The sequence below is a fragment of the Mustela putorius genome, unplaced genomic scaffold (genome assembly GCF_011764305.1).
Source record: "Mustela putorius furo isolate JIRA1106 unplaced genomic scaffold, ASM1176430v1.1 tig00003896_pilon_pilon_pilon, whole genome shotgun sequence".
Taxonomy (NCBI): Eukaryota; Metazoa; Chordata; class Mammalia; order Carnivora; family Mustelidae; genus Mustela; species Mustela putorius.
In genome coordinates, this window is record NW_025422045.1 from 7,275,846 (window position 1) to 7,292,724 (window position 16,879).

Genomic DNA, 16,879 nt, shown 5'->3' on the forward strand with positions numbered 1-16,879 from the left:
ACTTGATGAAGTTGGCCATCAAGTAGGCAACAGAGCTAAGATTTGAGCGGCTGCACTTTCCACAACTCCTCACTGTCCTAAAATTTCCAGACGGGGGGTTGCTCTAAAAGCAATCAAATAAAAGCGACAGAGAGCTTTAATTTCAAAATATTACCGGGGGAAAGGGTGGGCAGAGATGCCTCAGGTGACTGAACATCAAGCCGCAGGGGAGAGTGTGGAAGAAAGCGAGGGGTGGCAGAGGGAGAGTGGGGAGGAGAGGGGGAGTCGGAAGGCTTGAGAAGTGCGTCCCTGGGCTCCTCCGTGACTGCGCTGCGGGGAGTTGCCCTGCTCTAACCACTACCCGGCCCGGTTAATCATTTCCTGACCTTCCTTCCCCCTTTCGCCCTGCCCGCAGGATTGCCACATCAGCCTCCCCCTTCCCTCTGCTCGCCTCCTGGCCCTGCAGCTCCCTCGCCAGGTTTTACAAGAAGCCCCAACTTCGAGGCAATATTGGTAATAGCCCCTGACGTCCTCAAGGCGGTTCCCCAGAGATCAAGGCTAGCTGGGGCGGGGTGGGGGGCGGTTATGCCTCCCCAAGCGGCCCCTTAAGGGTTGCACTGTCCCCTTTTCCATAAAGAGGCCAAAGAGCCGGGGATCCAGTCCCCGCACGGATTAACCAATTACAAACTCAGTTTCCCTCAGGCCAAAAAGAGTACGGCAACAGCAGCTGGCAGTGTGGTGCAAGGTTTAAATGAGATATTGTGTGTAAAGTGCTTGGTTAGAAGATAATAGTGGGTGTTTAACACAGGTTGAATCCCTTCCCTTTTTATCACCTGGTAATTCGGACTTCGCGTTCAGCAAACCTCGGCTCATAAATATCTCAGTTGAACCTCCACTGGTGAGTGAGGTCTGAAAAGTCCAACCACGTGCTCCACGTAACGCAGATGGTGAGTCACAGTGAAAAGATTTGATCCCAGATTCGTGGGCGCCCCCGAGGGCGTAGTACCCAGGTGGCTGGCTGAAGGCCACCTGTTTAGGACCTATAAGTGGGTGAGTATCGCACCTGGCGCAGGGAGCCTAACACTAAATCGGGACTGCTCTCGAACCGAGGCAACCCGCTGGGCCACCGGGAGTCGGTAACTTAACCTCTCTGAGCTTATGTTTCGTGTGTAAAATGGGACCTTTAGTGCCTGTTTGCCTGAGTGATTTTATTTTCTTTTTCACACTTTCATGAGTGGCTAGATTTTCTACCACAGTGTCGTCAGACCATCACAACACACGCAGGATCAGTCTTCTCTGAGAGCACTCCTTCCGCCACGGTAAATGCAGCGGACCTGCCCCGCGTGCCGGGGCTTGGCGCCCCACCTTTACCGGTGGGGTGGGGGGGTGGAGGGAGAAGCCGCGGTCGCCCAGTGCGGCGGAGTTGGGGTGTCATTCAGGAAAGCATCCTGAATCTCTCGGCCACCCGCCCGCACGCTCCGGGACCCCACCCGGCGGGAGTGGGCAGGGGCGGGGTCGGTCTGTGGGCGGGGCCTGTCTGTGGGCGGGGCGGGGCCGGCCTGGGAAGACGGAAGCCCTCCGCCTGGGGGTGGCGGTAGAACCCGGATCCCAGAATTCCACGTTCTTCGGAGCGGGGCTTCTGGAGACGGCGGGTGGGAAAACCCGGCGCCCGGAAGCCTTTGCTTTCTTTGACGCAAGGGCTCGGGACGCAGCCGCCGTCGGCCGAGCGCCCGGCGAGGAGCGACCCCAGACGGAGCCTTCCGAGCCCCTCCGCCCACACGTCTCCAGGTCCCCGAGCCTCGGTCTTCCTCGCCGCCCTACTCGTGACCATGGAGTGTCCGCACCTCAGCTCCAGCGTCTGCATCGCTCCGGACTCAGCCAAGTTCCCCAACGGCTCCCCGTCGTCCTGGTGTTGCAGCGGTGAGTGCGGCCCCGCGGCGGCCCTGCCGCGCACCCGAGGCCCCGGCCTCGCCGGGCCTGCCGTCTAGGGGCCGCGGGCGGGCGGCGCGCGGACCCGGGAAGGGGTGAGGGCGAGCCGGGCCCGGAGGCTGGGGAGGGTACGCGGTGAGGAGGGCTCCGGCGGGCGCGGCGGGTGGAGCGGCGGCGGCTCCTTTGTTTCCCGCGGCCCGACGGCCCGGCCGGCTGAGGAGAGGCCCGAGAGGGGCGGGAGCCAGCGGGGGCCACGAGCGCGTGGGGACAGCGGCGGGCGGGGATCCTGGCAGGCAGCTGGCCCCCCCGCCCCGCCCTGCTGGGGGGGCTGTGCTCGGCCTGGGTGCGGGGCTATGGGGGCGGGTGTCCGGCCCCCACGGTGCGGCCGCACGTGTGGCGGGGCCCGGCTTGCGTCCCTCCTCGGACTGAGGAGAAAAGCGCCGCTCACCCGGCGCAGCTTTGTCTGGGCTGCGGGGCGCGCTGGGCCCCTTCGCCGCTTCCTCGGCCCCGCTTCCTTTCGTTTCCCTTCGCTTCCCGGCAGGCTCGGGCAACTCGATCCACGCCAGGTGGGAGCCCTCAGCCCCGAGAGGCGCTCGGAATTCGGAACTCGGGCGACGGAGGTCGGAATCTTTCATCAGCCTGGGAGGGTGAAGTTTGAAAACAGGCTGCAGGCTAAGAAGCTCTGGAGGCTGAGCCAGCAGCTGATTTGGAGGGACGGCTCGAGTTCCCGTTCAGATGTTTTGGGTTGTCTGAAATTGGGTTAGGATTCCCAGGTTCATGTGCTGAACAACAGCTCTTAGGTTTATGTAAAGCTTTTGCATTACTTCGGCATCTTAACTCCTTTGGCTGGGCTCTTTGGAAGCCCCAGTGCCCTCTTATTGTCTGCTCTAGCGACTTAGGATCGCACCAGCCACACTGCTTTGATTACTTCCTGGTAGGGCCCTGGTGCCGCCGCTGGAGTCTTTGTTTATTAGCTTTGAGATGATCAATGGTAGCTTGAGGTGTAGTGTAAAATTTGAATTGTGCATTTCAAAAACCTTAAGTTCATTTGAAGAAATAAAGGAAAAGAGCAATGGTACGATTTAGGTGTGTGACATTTTTCGTTGCGGTTTGGAGCTGGGGAGGTATTTTGGAGAATGCCTTAACACTTTTGACAGGTTACTTCTTAAATGGTGATTATGTCCTTGGAGAGAAACATCTGCAGCGCCACAGAGAAACAAGTATTCGTATTCTACGGTTAGGAATAGAAATAACTGCAGTTTTTTGGAGCTCTCAAAGGTTTGATGCTTTGCTTGGCTTTGTAAAGTCAGATTATCTTTTTCTGCGTGAAGCCTTTAAAGATTAACTGGTTAATTGGTTTTACAGTGCAGTATTGCAATTTTTTTTTATGAGGGTGCAGAAACCAGTATAAATTAGCTCTCACCTAAGAATTTATCTTCCACAGTGAATGCTGAGTATGGAAAAACAAATAAGGTGTATCAAATTGCTTTTCAAATTGATTGGGGGTGTCTTAGCTATAATTGTAGCTATCGCTATGGTGCTAAAACTGTAACTTTTAATTTTTTTTGCCCCAAGAGATTAAAAAAAAACAAATGACGGAAGTAAACACTAGGAAGAGCATATCTTGTGAAGAATGATGCTCTTGATCATCTGTATACTTCAGGGATACTAATGGGACAGCGCACTATTGGCTTTAGGTAAACTCACATCAGATTTAAAGATGGCCTCACTGGGCATAAGCATCTAAAAAAGGAAGAGAGTTTATGCAAGTGGCAGATATCCTGTTGTGAGTCAATCTTGCCTTTGTCAGTCAGGGAGTCCACTTGACTTGTGGAAAAGAGTGCAGAAAACTGAGTATCTCTTGAGGAACTTAAAGTAAAATGGAACATAACTAAGAGACTTTTGCTGATAGCAACAGCAAACTAGTATTTCTAGCGGTAAGGATTGGGTCGTTTCTCTCCCAGGAGAAGGATGGCGTCTTTCCATCTTACAACAAAGTTTTTTTCTGACATTGGTATACAAGGGGGGTTAGTCATGTGGTTGGATTTGTAGAACCAATAAAGCTCGTTTAACAACTTTATGTGGCTTTTTTTCTTCTGTCCATATTTTGTGAATTGAAACCATTTCATGTGGGCTCCCATTTTAACCTCTTGGCATCCATTCTTGATATAATCTCATATTGTATTGAGCTTGATCTTGTTCTTGCCTGCCTGTTTCAGTGATTAAATGATTAGTAAATTCGTGAGCTCTTAACTAATTCATCATCTTGGAGTAATATGTATTCTGGCATTTATTCCCTAACACTCTTGAATTTCTTTTCTTTTTTCCTTTCCTTTCTTTTCTTTCTTTCTTTCTTTCTTTTTTTTTTTCTTTTTTTTTTCTTTTTTTTGAGTAGTGGACCAAAAGGGTAGCCAGTGTGTTGAATAATGCTGTGACCGGGTATTGAGTCTGATTACGTTCTTATTAAGAAGGGAAGAAAAAAAATCCCTGTTTTGGCAATAGGACAATAAAAGTAATGCCCTTGCCTTGTTTTCTTTGGGAGCCTGCAATTATACCACGGTGAAACAGCCTTAAGGCAAACAAGCAAATTGCAAAAGGCCAACATCCTGGGCTCTCCTAGCTAGCAATACCTCCTCGGACAAGTAGTTCTTTTTCTTTTGGGCATCAGTTTCTTATGTCATCTGTAAAAAAAAAAAAGAGTAATACTTCACATTTACTTCACAGGTTGCTGCTAAGATGAACAAAGTAATTTTTTTGTGAAGATGTTGGGAAACTCTTGTAACACTATGGAAGTAATAGGTGGCATTATAGGCCAGAACATTTTTATAAATAGGACTCCTCATACTTAAATATCTAAAGGCCCTTAAATAGGGCCTACGACAGACTGGCTTTATGCCGAATTATGCTTGCAAGGAGATATATTACTCAACAAGATTAGGGGGTGTAAGAAGTAATTATACTTCAGGATTGACTTGAGCTTCTTATCTATGGAAGGCACTGTGTGTTAGGTTATGTAATTGTGTATTGCAATGCTTCTCAAGATTTTTGTTCTCAGGACCCCTTTATACCTAAAACTTATTGAGAACTCAACCTTTGTATGGCTTATATCTACTGATATTTGCTGTACTAGAATTAAAACAAAATTTTTAAATGTATTTTATTAAATCATTTACAAATAACAGTAATTAATCTGTTACCTGTTAATGGAGATAGTGGTTTATAGAAAATCACTATACTTTTCAAAATAAAAATTTAATGAGGAGAGTGGCATTATTTTACATTTCTGTAACTGTTGTTTAGCTTTATAGGAAACAGCTGCATTTTCATATCTTCTTCTGCATTCAGTCTCTTGAGGTATCATACATCATGTAGACTCTGGAAAACTCCACTGCACCCTTGTGAGAGAATGAAGGTAAACAGTATAAGTAACATCTTAATATTATTCATGAAAATGTTTGACTACACATACCGCCCCCCACAGGGTTTTGGAAACTCTTAGGGGTCCTGGCCCACACTTTGAGAATCTACTAATATACATCTGTAATAGCAGTGAAGGATAACTGCAGTAATTAAAATAGCTTAAAAAAATTAGAGAAATCCTAAAGGCTAGCAACATGTATGTCTTTGCAGAGACAGAGTTTTAAAAATACATTAGCTGGGAACAGATCTAGCTCTGTTGGGGTCATCATCCCATCCTCTCAAAAAAGTTACAGTCTAGGGGCACCTGGGTGGCTCAGTGGGTTAAAGCCTCTGCCTTTGGCTCAGGTCATGATCCCAGGGTCCTGGGCTATCTGCTTAGCAGGGAGCCTGCTTCCTCCCTCTCTCTCTGCCTGCCTCTCTGCCTACTTGTGATCTCTGTCTGTCAAATAAATAAATAAAATCTTAAAAAAAGATTTAAAAAAAAGTTACAGTCTAATCTCGTTGATGAGAGACAGGAAGCTAACAGGTTAGTAGATAAATCCATGTTGTGGTTTAAGGTAAATGTTGAAAATAGCAATTTCCTAATAAGGTAAAAACTGATTTATGTCTAATCTTTGCTAAAGGTATTCTCATTTTAAGTGAAAATTTTTAACTAAAAACTGGGATATTCTTTCAAGAGTTTTGTTATGTGCACATACCAGATGTTATTTTCAGAAGCTGGAGATTTGGGCATTTCTTATTTTTGTGGGTAGAAGGACTGAACCAGTGGTAAAATACAGGGGAAAGAACACAAATTGTTTAAAATGATGCCCTAAACACAACTGTTTTAAGAACTAAAGAAAGCCAAAGAATAAGCATTTGGACCTCGGGGGTTTGTGTGAAATAAAATAGCCGATTAAATTTGAGATATTTTAATAGCATAGGCATGAGAATTTTCCCTGATTAATTCTTCGAAGAGCTGAGAATGCCTCTTTAATTTTCCAGTAAACAGTTGCCCTCACATTGTTCTACCCAGGAAAAGTAAATATAAAAGAAGTAAGTTGGGGTGGATATTAGAGATAATCCTGCCTTTTTTTAAAATTTTGGACGCTCCATTTGGTAAGCTGAGGGGCTATTGATCCTTGCCAGTGGTAATAAATATGTAATTTGTAGTAAAGCTTGTGATAAAGGTGAGAAATTACCTTGATCCAGTAGTAGGTTATTTTGTATCATACTTCTCTCACAACGCTCCATCTAAAAAAGACTCTTGACCAGTAGATTACATTTTCTAAATAGGATCACTCATTTGTTCATCCTTAGGTCACATGCATTTACTGCTTTTTGGTAGCACTGTTTGAGATATTTATTAGGTGCTTAGCATGTAACAAGACACTCAGTAAATATTTGCTTACTGAATGAAGGAACTTTTCTTCCATTTAGATCATGGCTGGAATGGCCTTAAACTTCCATGCTGAAAATAAACACAAAGTGAACTTTCCCGTAGAATGCTTTCACCAGTCCTTTCTCCCAGTGTTTTCCTCGGTAACATAAACTTTGACTGGATTATGAGCAAGTGGCCTTCTGCAATGTTACCATAATGAAATTGAATTCTTTTGACATTCTTTGTTTATAGATGGGCTGGTGAACATTTTAGTGTACATGTGGGTGGGACAGTTAAAAATCAATGGACAGGTGATACTTTATCATATTAATTCTGGAGGTTAACATTTGAATTTTATATATGCTTTTCTGAAGAACTTAAACTTCATTGGTAAGAATTGTAAGCTTAAGTCAAATGTAATTGTTTTTCTAGTTTTACTGGCAGTGCTGCCCCTTCCCCCCAGAACCTTAAACCAGCCTCAGCAAAGTCTCTAAATAATTGGTGGTAGATGTGAAAGATCTAGAGTCTAGAATGTGCTCCATGTGTTTGTTTGAAGAGGCTGTAGTCTAGGCATTGAGCCTAACATTTTGCTGTTGTGAAGTTTTGACACACTGATCAGAAGTCATTTTCTAAATGGCATTCTTAAAAAATGGCATACAAAGAATATCCTTCATGTCCAAAGCAGAAGTAAGGATGGAATTGAGGGGAGTATGTGAACTCTTTGTTTAAGTTTCCCATTATTCATTTATTTTCAAAATAATTCCTTCTCATCATTATTTGCTTTTATAGGATTAGCCTTAGGCTTTTATAACATCCTACTTTTCCCCCAATTTATGCAGTTTCCTTCTTTACTGGAATTTAATAGATTCATTTTTGGATTGTTGAAACTAGATTTAGAAATATGTTTTATAGTATTTGTAGCTCAGTAAGCAGAATAGTGAGTAATTTAGCTTGTAGCTCAGTGAGTAATTTAAATTCCTGTTTTAAAATTTACTTGAGTACCTCTTCCATCAGGGAGTAATTTACATGTACATTTTCCCCTAACTTTGTTTTTTCTTTCTTTTGGAGCTTTTCTGTGTTTCTTGAGCTATTTTATATATTTTTCCTTCTTTGAAAAAAAGTGTTATTTCCCTTTGATTAGGCTACAGTTTCCCACCAACCTACGATGGATTTTGTGTTCAACCTAGGCCTTGGAATAGAGTTGGGTAGGTAGTTTATCAGTGCTTGAAGTGGAAAATGTATACAGCTTAATATATTTTAGTGTTTCATGTTTATTCATAGCTCCTTTAGACATTAGAGCAACTGCATACTGGGTGTTTTAATAGAGCTTTCCTGGACAGATGGCTTAGAAGGCCGTACTTAGATTCTCAGCAGGGGCTAGTACTTTTTGGAGGGTATATTTGTCATGAAGCTTACCTTGATTGACAGTTTAGAATGGTGAGAATAGCATTAATATCAATAACAGCTTCTTCATCTTACCTAGAATTTTATTTGTGCCAGGACCTCTCAAGGTGCTCTGTGATTCATAAGTCTGATTTGAGAATGTAGATAAGGGTAGATATCTTTTAGATTGAAAGGAAATTTACCTAAAACTTGTTCATTGCCATTGTATCCTGAAATCTTTTGGGGTTTCAAATGATCTTTGACTTGAAAACTTGTATGTAGAGATCATCTTTTAACTGCTGTGAGTCTGCAGATTTTAGTATCTATAGTAATTCCAGATGTTTCCTCATCTATTAGTTTTACTGAGTAGGAGGAGAATGGAGAACAACATAAAGTAACTTCAAAGAAGTTTGCTAGCGTTTAATCCTGACTAATTTAATTAACTGCCCATCCTTGTAGTTTTTCCTGTTTTATGGATTGTGAAACTGAGACAAAGATTAAGAGAGTTGCTTAAGATGCTTGGGGGTATTAGAGATAGCCCAAAGCTTAGACTCAAATACCATTCAAACCATACTTTTAGCCTGCCTTTTAAAAAGCAGGGTCTTTATTTTGTCATCCGGTAACTTAGTGCTTAATAATCTAAAGGATTTAAAGTGTTTGGAAACATGTTTAAAATAATTCCTTTGAAGATTTTGACATGAAATACGTTTTAAATTCCACAATTTGAAAATAATTTAAAAATTCTGTATTTGATTAGTAGTTCCTCTCCCTGTTTATTGATTAAAGTAAAGGCAAGTTGGAACAAGATTGGTAATACGGTTGGAAGAAAACTGCTGTTTTTGAATTTCTTAACTTCATTACAGTTCACAGATCTAATTTTTTTTGTTGGCTGAAATTCATATTACTTTAGTTCAGATACAATAAACGAGCTTTCTCAATGTAGCTGTGTATAAAATGTGGTTAGCTTTTGGTTATTTTTTAAATGTGCTGCTGTTCTTGCCCCTTCTCATTTTTTTATTTTGTTTCTAGGAGAGGAGATTCTTCTTGGAGGTATTTTCTTGTGGGATGGGGAAGGGAGGGAATTCTTGAGATAGGGAATTTTTCTTTTGCTTCTGGTAGCTCAGAGGTTATTTGAATCTTTCCTTTTAGGCCAATGTGCTTTGCTGATTCCATTTAGTTATATTCTAAGATTTTCCAGTTGTATTTCTTGTAAAAGTTAATTATAGTCTTTAGAGTACAAAGTTTAAAACAGATTTCCCTTTCTTAAATACTGACAAGTATGTATGTGTGCAGATGAGCTTAGAGAGGCAATTTCACATTTTGAAAACTATTCTTGAAATTAAACTTGGACATTAAAAAATGAAGTTTGTAGTTATCCTAATGTTTGTGTGAGCTGAGTGCTTCATGATTAATAAATGCTAGGTGAGAATTGAGGGGTTATTTTTAAAGATTTATTTATTTATTTTGGAAGAGTGCAAGCAATCAAGCTTGGAGGGGGAGGGACAGAGGAAGAGGGTCTTAATCAGACTTTATGTTGCACTGAGCGGGGAGCCCCACTCAGGGATCCATCATATGACCCTGAGATCAGGACCTGAGTGGAAACCAAGAGTGGGCACTGAACTGACTGAGCCACCCAGGAGCTCTTGAGAGTTTATTTTTATGGTGAATAGCTCATGTGTTTGAAAAAATATAATCTACTGGATTTTACCTGAAGACTTTGTATTCTGCTTTAGGATTAAATAGCTCTATCAGTGGTCTGTTTTCTGTTTTGAGTAGACATTCAGTGCTCATATTTTTTCTTTGTTGTAGTTAACTTTAAGGTTAACTATAGAAATCTGCTTGCCTGCTCTATAGAAATCTGCTTGCCTGCTTATCCTTGACCCACCTTGAAGACTCTTAATGTTGTAATCGACTGTTCTTATACTCTCATCACCAGGAAGAGCCGGCTGGTGATTAACTATCATATTCCTGCAGGTTTAATTTAACTGACTGTAAGATGCTGCACTTACTGTTTTAGCTTCTTTAAATTTTTGTCCTTACTGACCATTTTAAAATAGTAGATTATTATCCATTCCTTTGTTTTGAGCATTTGTTGCACAATATTAAGATGGTAATATTTTAAGCAAAGTTTTTGAAGATCATACTGCTATTTCAAGGAAGCAATTTTTGCCGTAGAAGTTTCCCTGGGAATATTGATAGATAACATGTTAGAGAAATGCTCTCATATAATACTTTTTTTTGAAAAAAACTATTTAAAACTTAGAGTCTCTGGGACACTAGTACTTAGGTTATTGATTGAAGATTTTTAATTTTAGTTCCACACAGTAAAATGTCCTTTGATTTAATCAAGATTAACTTTAGATTACACCTGAATTATTTTGAATGTTAATTGTGAGATGCATTAACATTGGCCACATTGCTCTGTACCAGCTAAGGACTCAAGCTTCACCTTGTATGTGTGCAGTAGCTCCCAGATCTCAACATTCATGACATGAGAATTTAATTCTGAGAGCTTTATGTACTATATCAGTTTCATTTCAGTTATTTTAAATGCTTTGTAGTCTTTTCTGAAGCTCATTTAAAAACATTTTTAGGGGGCGCCTGGGAGGCTCAGTGGGGTAAAGCCTCTGCCTTGGGCTCAGGTCATAATCCCAGGGTCCTGGGATCCAGCCCCCTAATGGGGCTCTCTGCTCACAGGGGAGCCTGCTTCTCCCCCCGCCCCCACCTGCCTCTCTGCCTACTTGTGATCTCTGACAAATAAATAAATAAAATCTTTGAAAAAAAAAAACAAACACTTTTAGGCTTTTGTGGTTTTTTTCTTCTTTGAACAATTAATAGATATTTGGGGGGAAATGTGGGTCAGATTTTAAATTTGTGTCTACTGATTGTAAAAAAAAATTAAAAATTACAACAACCTGGATGCCTGGGTGGCTCAATCAGTTAAGCCACTGTCTTTGGCTCGGGCCATGATCCCAGGGTCCTAGGATTGAGTCCCTCAGGGAGCCTGCTTCTCTCTCTGCCTCTGCCTGCCACTCTGCCTGCTTGTGTGTGCACGCTCGCTGTCTCTCTCTCTCTCTCTGACAAATAAATAAATAAGAAAATCTTAAAAAAAAAAATCACAACAGCCATAAGAGTTTTCAGGTTCCTCTTTTCTTTTTTTTTTTTTTTTTAAAGATTTTATTTATTTATTTGACAGAGAGAAATTACAGGTACACTGAGAGGCAGGCAGAGAGAGAGAGAAGGAAGCAGGCTCCCTGCTGAGCAGAGAGCCCGATGCGGGACTCGATCCCAGGACCCTGAGATCATGACCTGAGCCGAAGGCAGCGGCTTAACCCACTGAGCCACCCAGGTGCCCCTCCTCTTTTCTGTAATATTCGTTATCTAGCCTGTTAAGCAGAGATAAGTATGTGCCCAATTTATATTTTTTCTTTCCATTTCTTCATAAATAGTCACATTGACTTCAGGTCAATAAAGAGTTTCCTAGCACACCAGTAAATACAAGTGTGGTATTCTCGACCCCCATGGCTTTGTGCTTTCCTTTATTATATTATCACACAAAAAAGGGAGGAGAGTCATACAATGCAGACATTAAACCGATTGTTCTCTGAGTAAAGTCTTCGATAATGAGATGTTCCTAAACCTTTTATTTATTTATTTATGGGTGGGAATGCTTCATTCATATATATATACATATATATACATATATATATACATATATGTATATATATATGAATCTTACATTGCATATACTTACTATTGTTTTGCAATAATAGTTGTGTGGTATTTACATTTATGACCTATTATTTCTTTTGAAGGTGCTGCTACTGTTTAACCATATATTTGTTTATTCAGGCTGTTGGCAAAAGTACAGAATAGTGTCAGATCTTGCTATATTAAATAAATGGAAATACTGGATGTTAGAATTATTCTTAAGTGATCCATGGCTTTTGTTTTCATTTTGCATAATCTGCTTTATAGGGGAAGTTATTTTCAAAGCAATATAAAGTCTTGGTGATTTTTCTAGTTATTTGTGTTTGGTCTTCCAGGAGCAGAGTGGCCCATTTGACTCTGATTTGGTAATCTGCCTTGGCTTTAGTAGTTTTAAGCCTCCTCCTCACTACCCTTTCCCCTCATTTGGAGTTAGAGGCACAGTTCCAGTATTTAATTGAAGGCTGGTAGAGTAGATATAGCATAGTAACTTCATTAGGTTTTTCACCAAAGTAGGTCTGAAGAAGTCAGATTCGTGATTACTGTTTTGGGGATTATGTAGTTTCACATACATTGCTTCCATATGTTGTTTTCATTTCATGTTGAAAAGTGATTTCAGAAATTTTAAAATGGAATAAAATGCTTGAGCCAATGAGGAGACCAGCCTTATGGATCAGAATTTGCCTCTATGTGGGAAGTCAGCAGGACCAGATGCTCTCTCTTTTCTAGCTCTGTAGGTAACTGGATCTGTTAATATATAGATGACACATTTTGGCCAGTTTTGAAATTACTGTAGTAAAGGACACATACCATTAGCCCTGCGAATTCTGCTTGTAGTACACAGGGAATTCACTTGATGCCTAGCATACCTCAAAATGATAAAGTGCTATTGTAATTTTTATGCCAAGTGAGAGATTTAAAAAACACCTTTTTAAAGATTTTATTTATTTGTCAGAGGGGTGCTGGGGGTGGCAGGCAGAGGGAGAAGCAGGCTCTCTGCTGAGTGAGGACCCTGATGCGGGAATCAGTTTCAGGGCCCTGGAATCATGACCTAAGCCAAGGTGGATGCTTAATCTACTGAGCCACCCAGGTGTCCCTGAAAAATTTTAATTCCAATATGGTTAACATACAGTTTTATACTAGCGTCAGATAAACAATACAGTGATTCAGCACTTCCGTCTATCACCCAGTGCCATGTAATAGATTTTAGGCATATTTTTTTTTTAAGATGAAAAAAATGGTGTGAGCAATTGCATGAATTGATAGGATTTTATCATTTTAAAGATTAATTCATGGGGTTCCTGGGTGACTCAGTGGGGTTAAGTGTCTGACTTCAGTTCAAGTCAAAATCCGGATCCTGGAGTGAGCCCTGCATCAGGCTCCCTGCTCAGCCAGAAGCCTGCTTCTTCTCCCTCTTCCTACCTCCTCACCCCTGCTTGTGCTCGCTCTCTCTCTCTCAAATAAATAAAAATCTTAAAAAAAAAAGATTAATTGATGTTTTCAAAAAGTAATACATAGACACAGTTAAGTGATCATATCAGAAAGTTTATTTTCTTTTTTTTAAAGATCATGACCTAAGCTGAAGGCAAATACTTAACTGACTAAGCCACCCTGGTGCGCCAGTATCAAAACGTTTAAAACACAGCAGCGATTTCCCACCCCTTCACCTTCAGTCGTACTGTCCACAACCACCCACGCTAAAGTCTATTTAGTTTTTCTCTCTTATGCAGGTAAATACCTGTATACTTTTTTTAAGGCTTAATTTAATGTATTTATTTGAGAGTGAGTGAGAGCAAGCAAGAGAGAGAGGATTTTTTTTTTTAAGATTTTATTTATTTGTCAGAGAGAAACAGAGAGAGGGAGAGAGAGAGCAAGCGAGCATAGGCAGACAGAGTGGCAGGCAGAGGCAGAGGGAGAAGTAGGCTCCCTTCCCAGCAAGGAGCCCGATGTGGGACTCCATCCCAGGCGACTGGGATCATGACCTGAGCCGAAGGTAGCCGCTTAACCAACTGAGCCACCCAGCCGTCCCAAGAGAGAGAGCGTTAGTGGGAGGGTAGGGGCAGAGGGAGAGGGAGAAGCAGACTGCCTGCAGAGCAGGGAGCCCAGTTCAGGGTTCCCTCCTAGGATCCTGAGATCATGACCTGAGCCAAAGGTAGATGCTTAACTGACTGAGCCACCCAAGTGCCTCAATGTCTGTAAACTTCTAAGTAATACACTCTTATTTCTTTAAAATTTATCACTTTTAGGCTTTATCCCTTCACATCTTGCTGTGGTAAATGAGGACATTAATGTGTTTGTACCATCCTCCCTTCTCCCTTTTCCATTTCTTACTATAACTCTAATACAGGTTTTGGTTAACATAGAGATTACGTTTTCTTGAATTTTATTTTTTCTTGAGTTAATAATTACCTTTTTATTTTTAATTTTTTTTAAGATCTTATTTTTGAGTAATCTCTGCATTCAGTGTGGAGCTCAAACTCACAACCCTAGATATCCAGAATCGCATGCTTTACTAACTGAGCCAGTCAGGTGCCCCAATAATTGCCTTTTTAAAAAAGTTTACCTTCTACATATTTGCTCCTAAATATACTTATAAATCTGTTGTATGTCTATGAATATTATTTTCCAAGCACTTAAGTGTATAGACAATCTCTTAGTGCTGTTTTCCCCCCAACACCTCCTTTGCAGACTCCTCTTCCTCCAGTTTGAACTAATCGTTCTCTAGGCCTATTGGACAGTTTTTATCCTCTGATTCCCTTGCTGTTCTCTTGTATTCGATCTCTCATTTCTTGTATCTCATGTCTTTTTCTTTGTTGATTTATTAGCCTGTTTTGCTGTAGTACATCATCCCACTCCCTTCTAATAGGAGGCACATTTTTGACCCCATGCAAGTCTGACACTTCTATTCTAATTTTGCACTTGATTGCTTGACAACTATAGAATATTAGACAAGATTTTTCTCTTAGAGACATGAAAGTGTTGTTCCTTTGTTTTTAGGCTTCCAGTATTGCTGTTGAGAAACCTGATGCCATTCTAATTACTGTGCCTTCATATATATCATTTTATTATTTCTCTTGGAAGCTTTTAGGATATTCTTCTTATCCTTAGCTTTCTGAAATCTCAAAGTGATGTGTGTTGGCATGTGTAGTTTTTCTTCTATTGTGATGGGTACTCAAGGGGCTTTCAGTCTCTATGTTTGATACCACACTTATCTTTCCATACTATATCTCTTAATTTGTTCTTTTTTCTTTTTGGAACTCCTATTAATTGAATGTTAGGTGTCCTAGATAGAACTTGCAATTTTCTTATCTTTTTATTTCTTTGCCTTTTGGTTCTAGTTCTGAGATATTTCCTTGATTTTTTTTCCTCCTCACGCCTTCCATTGAATTTGGATATTTAATCATATTTTTAATTTTCAAGAACTTTTGCTTATTTTTCTGATCATTCTTCTTCCTATATCCCATTGCTATTGTTTTTGTAGTATTTTTTCCTATCACTCCAGGGTTTTACAGTTTGTTTGTTTTAAAGTTTTTCTGTGCTTCCTGCATTGTTTCTACTTCCTCTGGATTCCTCTTTTTCTTTTGTTTCATTTTGTTTTCAGTGTCTACACCCGATGTGGGGCTCAAACTCAATGACCCCGAGATCAAGAGTCCCATATTCTGCCAACTGAGCCAGCCAGGTGCCCCTTCCTCTTCTTTTTAAAATGATTCTCTCCAGGCTCCTGGGTGGCTTACTTGGTTAAGTGTCTGCCTTTGCCTCAGGTCATGATTCTGGAGTTCTGGGATTGAGTAGTCCTGTGTCATCAATTCTCTGCTCAGTGGGGAACAGCCTTCTCCCTCTGCCCTCATCCTGCTTGTGCCCACTCTCTCTCTCTTTCATATAAATAAATGAAATCTTAAAATTATTCTCTCATACTAGAGTTTTTTTCAAGGATTTGTTTTATCTTTTTCTGTCTTCATATGAGTGAGGCACCAAAAAGCTCTGTCCATGGGCTTCACTGTGAGATGGGAGAAAAGGCTGTCTTCTTCACTGGAGGTAACACTGAAGATGTCTGTATGATGTATGAGAACTTCTTTTTTTTTTTTTTTAAGATTTTATTTATTTGAGAGAGAGAGAGACAGTGAGAGAGAGCATGAGCAAGGAGAAGGTCAGAGGGAGAAGCAGACTCCCCATGGAGCTGGGAGCCTGATGCGGGACTCGATCCCGGGACTCCAGGATCATGACCTGAGCTGAAAGCAGTTGTCCAACCAACTGAGCCACCCAGGCGCCCTGTATGAGAACTTCTTTAGCTCTGTTGAGTTATTCAGTCTTCCCTCTAGGAGCTGTACTCCTGCCCACTGATGTTCTGACATCAGGGTATAGGAAATTCCATGATTCAGTTGTTCCTTACAGCCCTTAAATCCATTGTTTTCAGTCCTGTCCTTCCCCTTGCTGTCTGCTCTGCCCAGTGTCCCTAAGCCCAGAGTCACCTCCCACCTGCATTCTTCTCTGCTGGCAGTTAGGTTGTAACCTCCTTTGCACTACCAAGATTATTACTGCTCCTTTAACTTCTTCCTGGCTTCCAAAAACATGTTGAAATCTCGTGTGCTTTGATTGCCTCACATGTTCTCTTTATCCTTGTATCTGTTTAATTCCTTTATTGTCATTTTCATGGATGTTAGAAAGGAGAGGAGATAAGAGAGAAGTTGGTTTGCCATGTTTTATTTGAAGTCTCTCTTTTTTTTTTTTTTTTTTTTTTTTTGAGAGAGAGAATATGGGAGGGGGGATTGAGTCGGGTGAGGGGCAGAAGGAAATGGGGAGACAGAATCAATCTCAAGCAGGCTCCACACCCAGCCCCAAGCCTGACCTGGGGCTCAATTCCACTGCTTTGAGATCACTACCTAAGCCATTAATCAAGAGTCAGTGCTGAACTGACTGAGCCACCCAGGCACCCCTTAGTCTTTTTTTTTTTTTTTAAAGATCTATTTATTTATTTATTTATTTGACAGAGATTACAAGTAGACAGAGAGGCAGGCAGAGAGAGAGAGGAGGAAGCAGGTTCCCCGCTGAGCAGAGAGCCTGATGTGGGGCTCAATCCCAGGACCCTGGGATTATGACCTG

At 41.6% G+C, this 16,879-nt stretch overlaps 1 protein-coding gene across 10 annotated transcripts in view; it reads left to right on the forward strand.

Moving 5' to 3' along the window:
• The first annotated feature begins 394 nt into the window (after window positions 1-394).
• USP3 (ubiquitin specific peptidase 3) overlaps window positions 395-16,879 on the forward strand; it is a 107,145-nt gene continuing 90,660 nt past the window's right edge. For 2 of the 10 annotated variants that reach the window (XM_045067497.1, XM_013059557.2), the window contains exons 1-3: window positions 1,532-1,899; window positions 2,450-3,605; window positions 5,209-5,320. Coding sequence is in view for 5 of the 10 variants with exons in the window: in XM_045067492.1 (XP_044923427.1) it covers window positions 1,809-1,899 (91 nt within the window). In the remaining 5 variants the exon portion in view is untranslated. Of the gene's footprint in view, window positions 493-787; window positions 1,299-1,530; window positions 1,900-2,449; window positions 3,606-5,208; window positions 5,321-16,879 lie in introns of those variants that run through there. The other 8 variants (XM_045067492.1, XM_045067494.1, XM_045067491.1 and 5 more) reach the window with 8 other exon arrangements.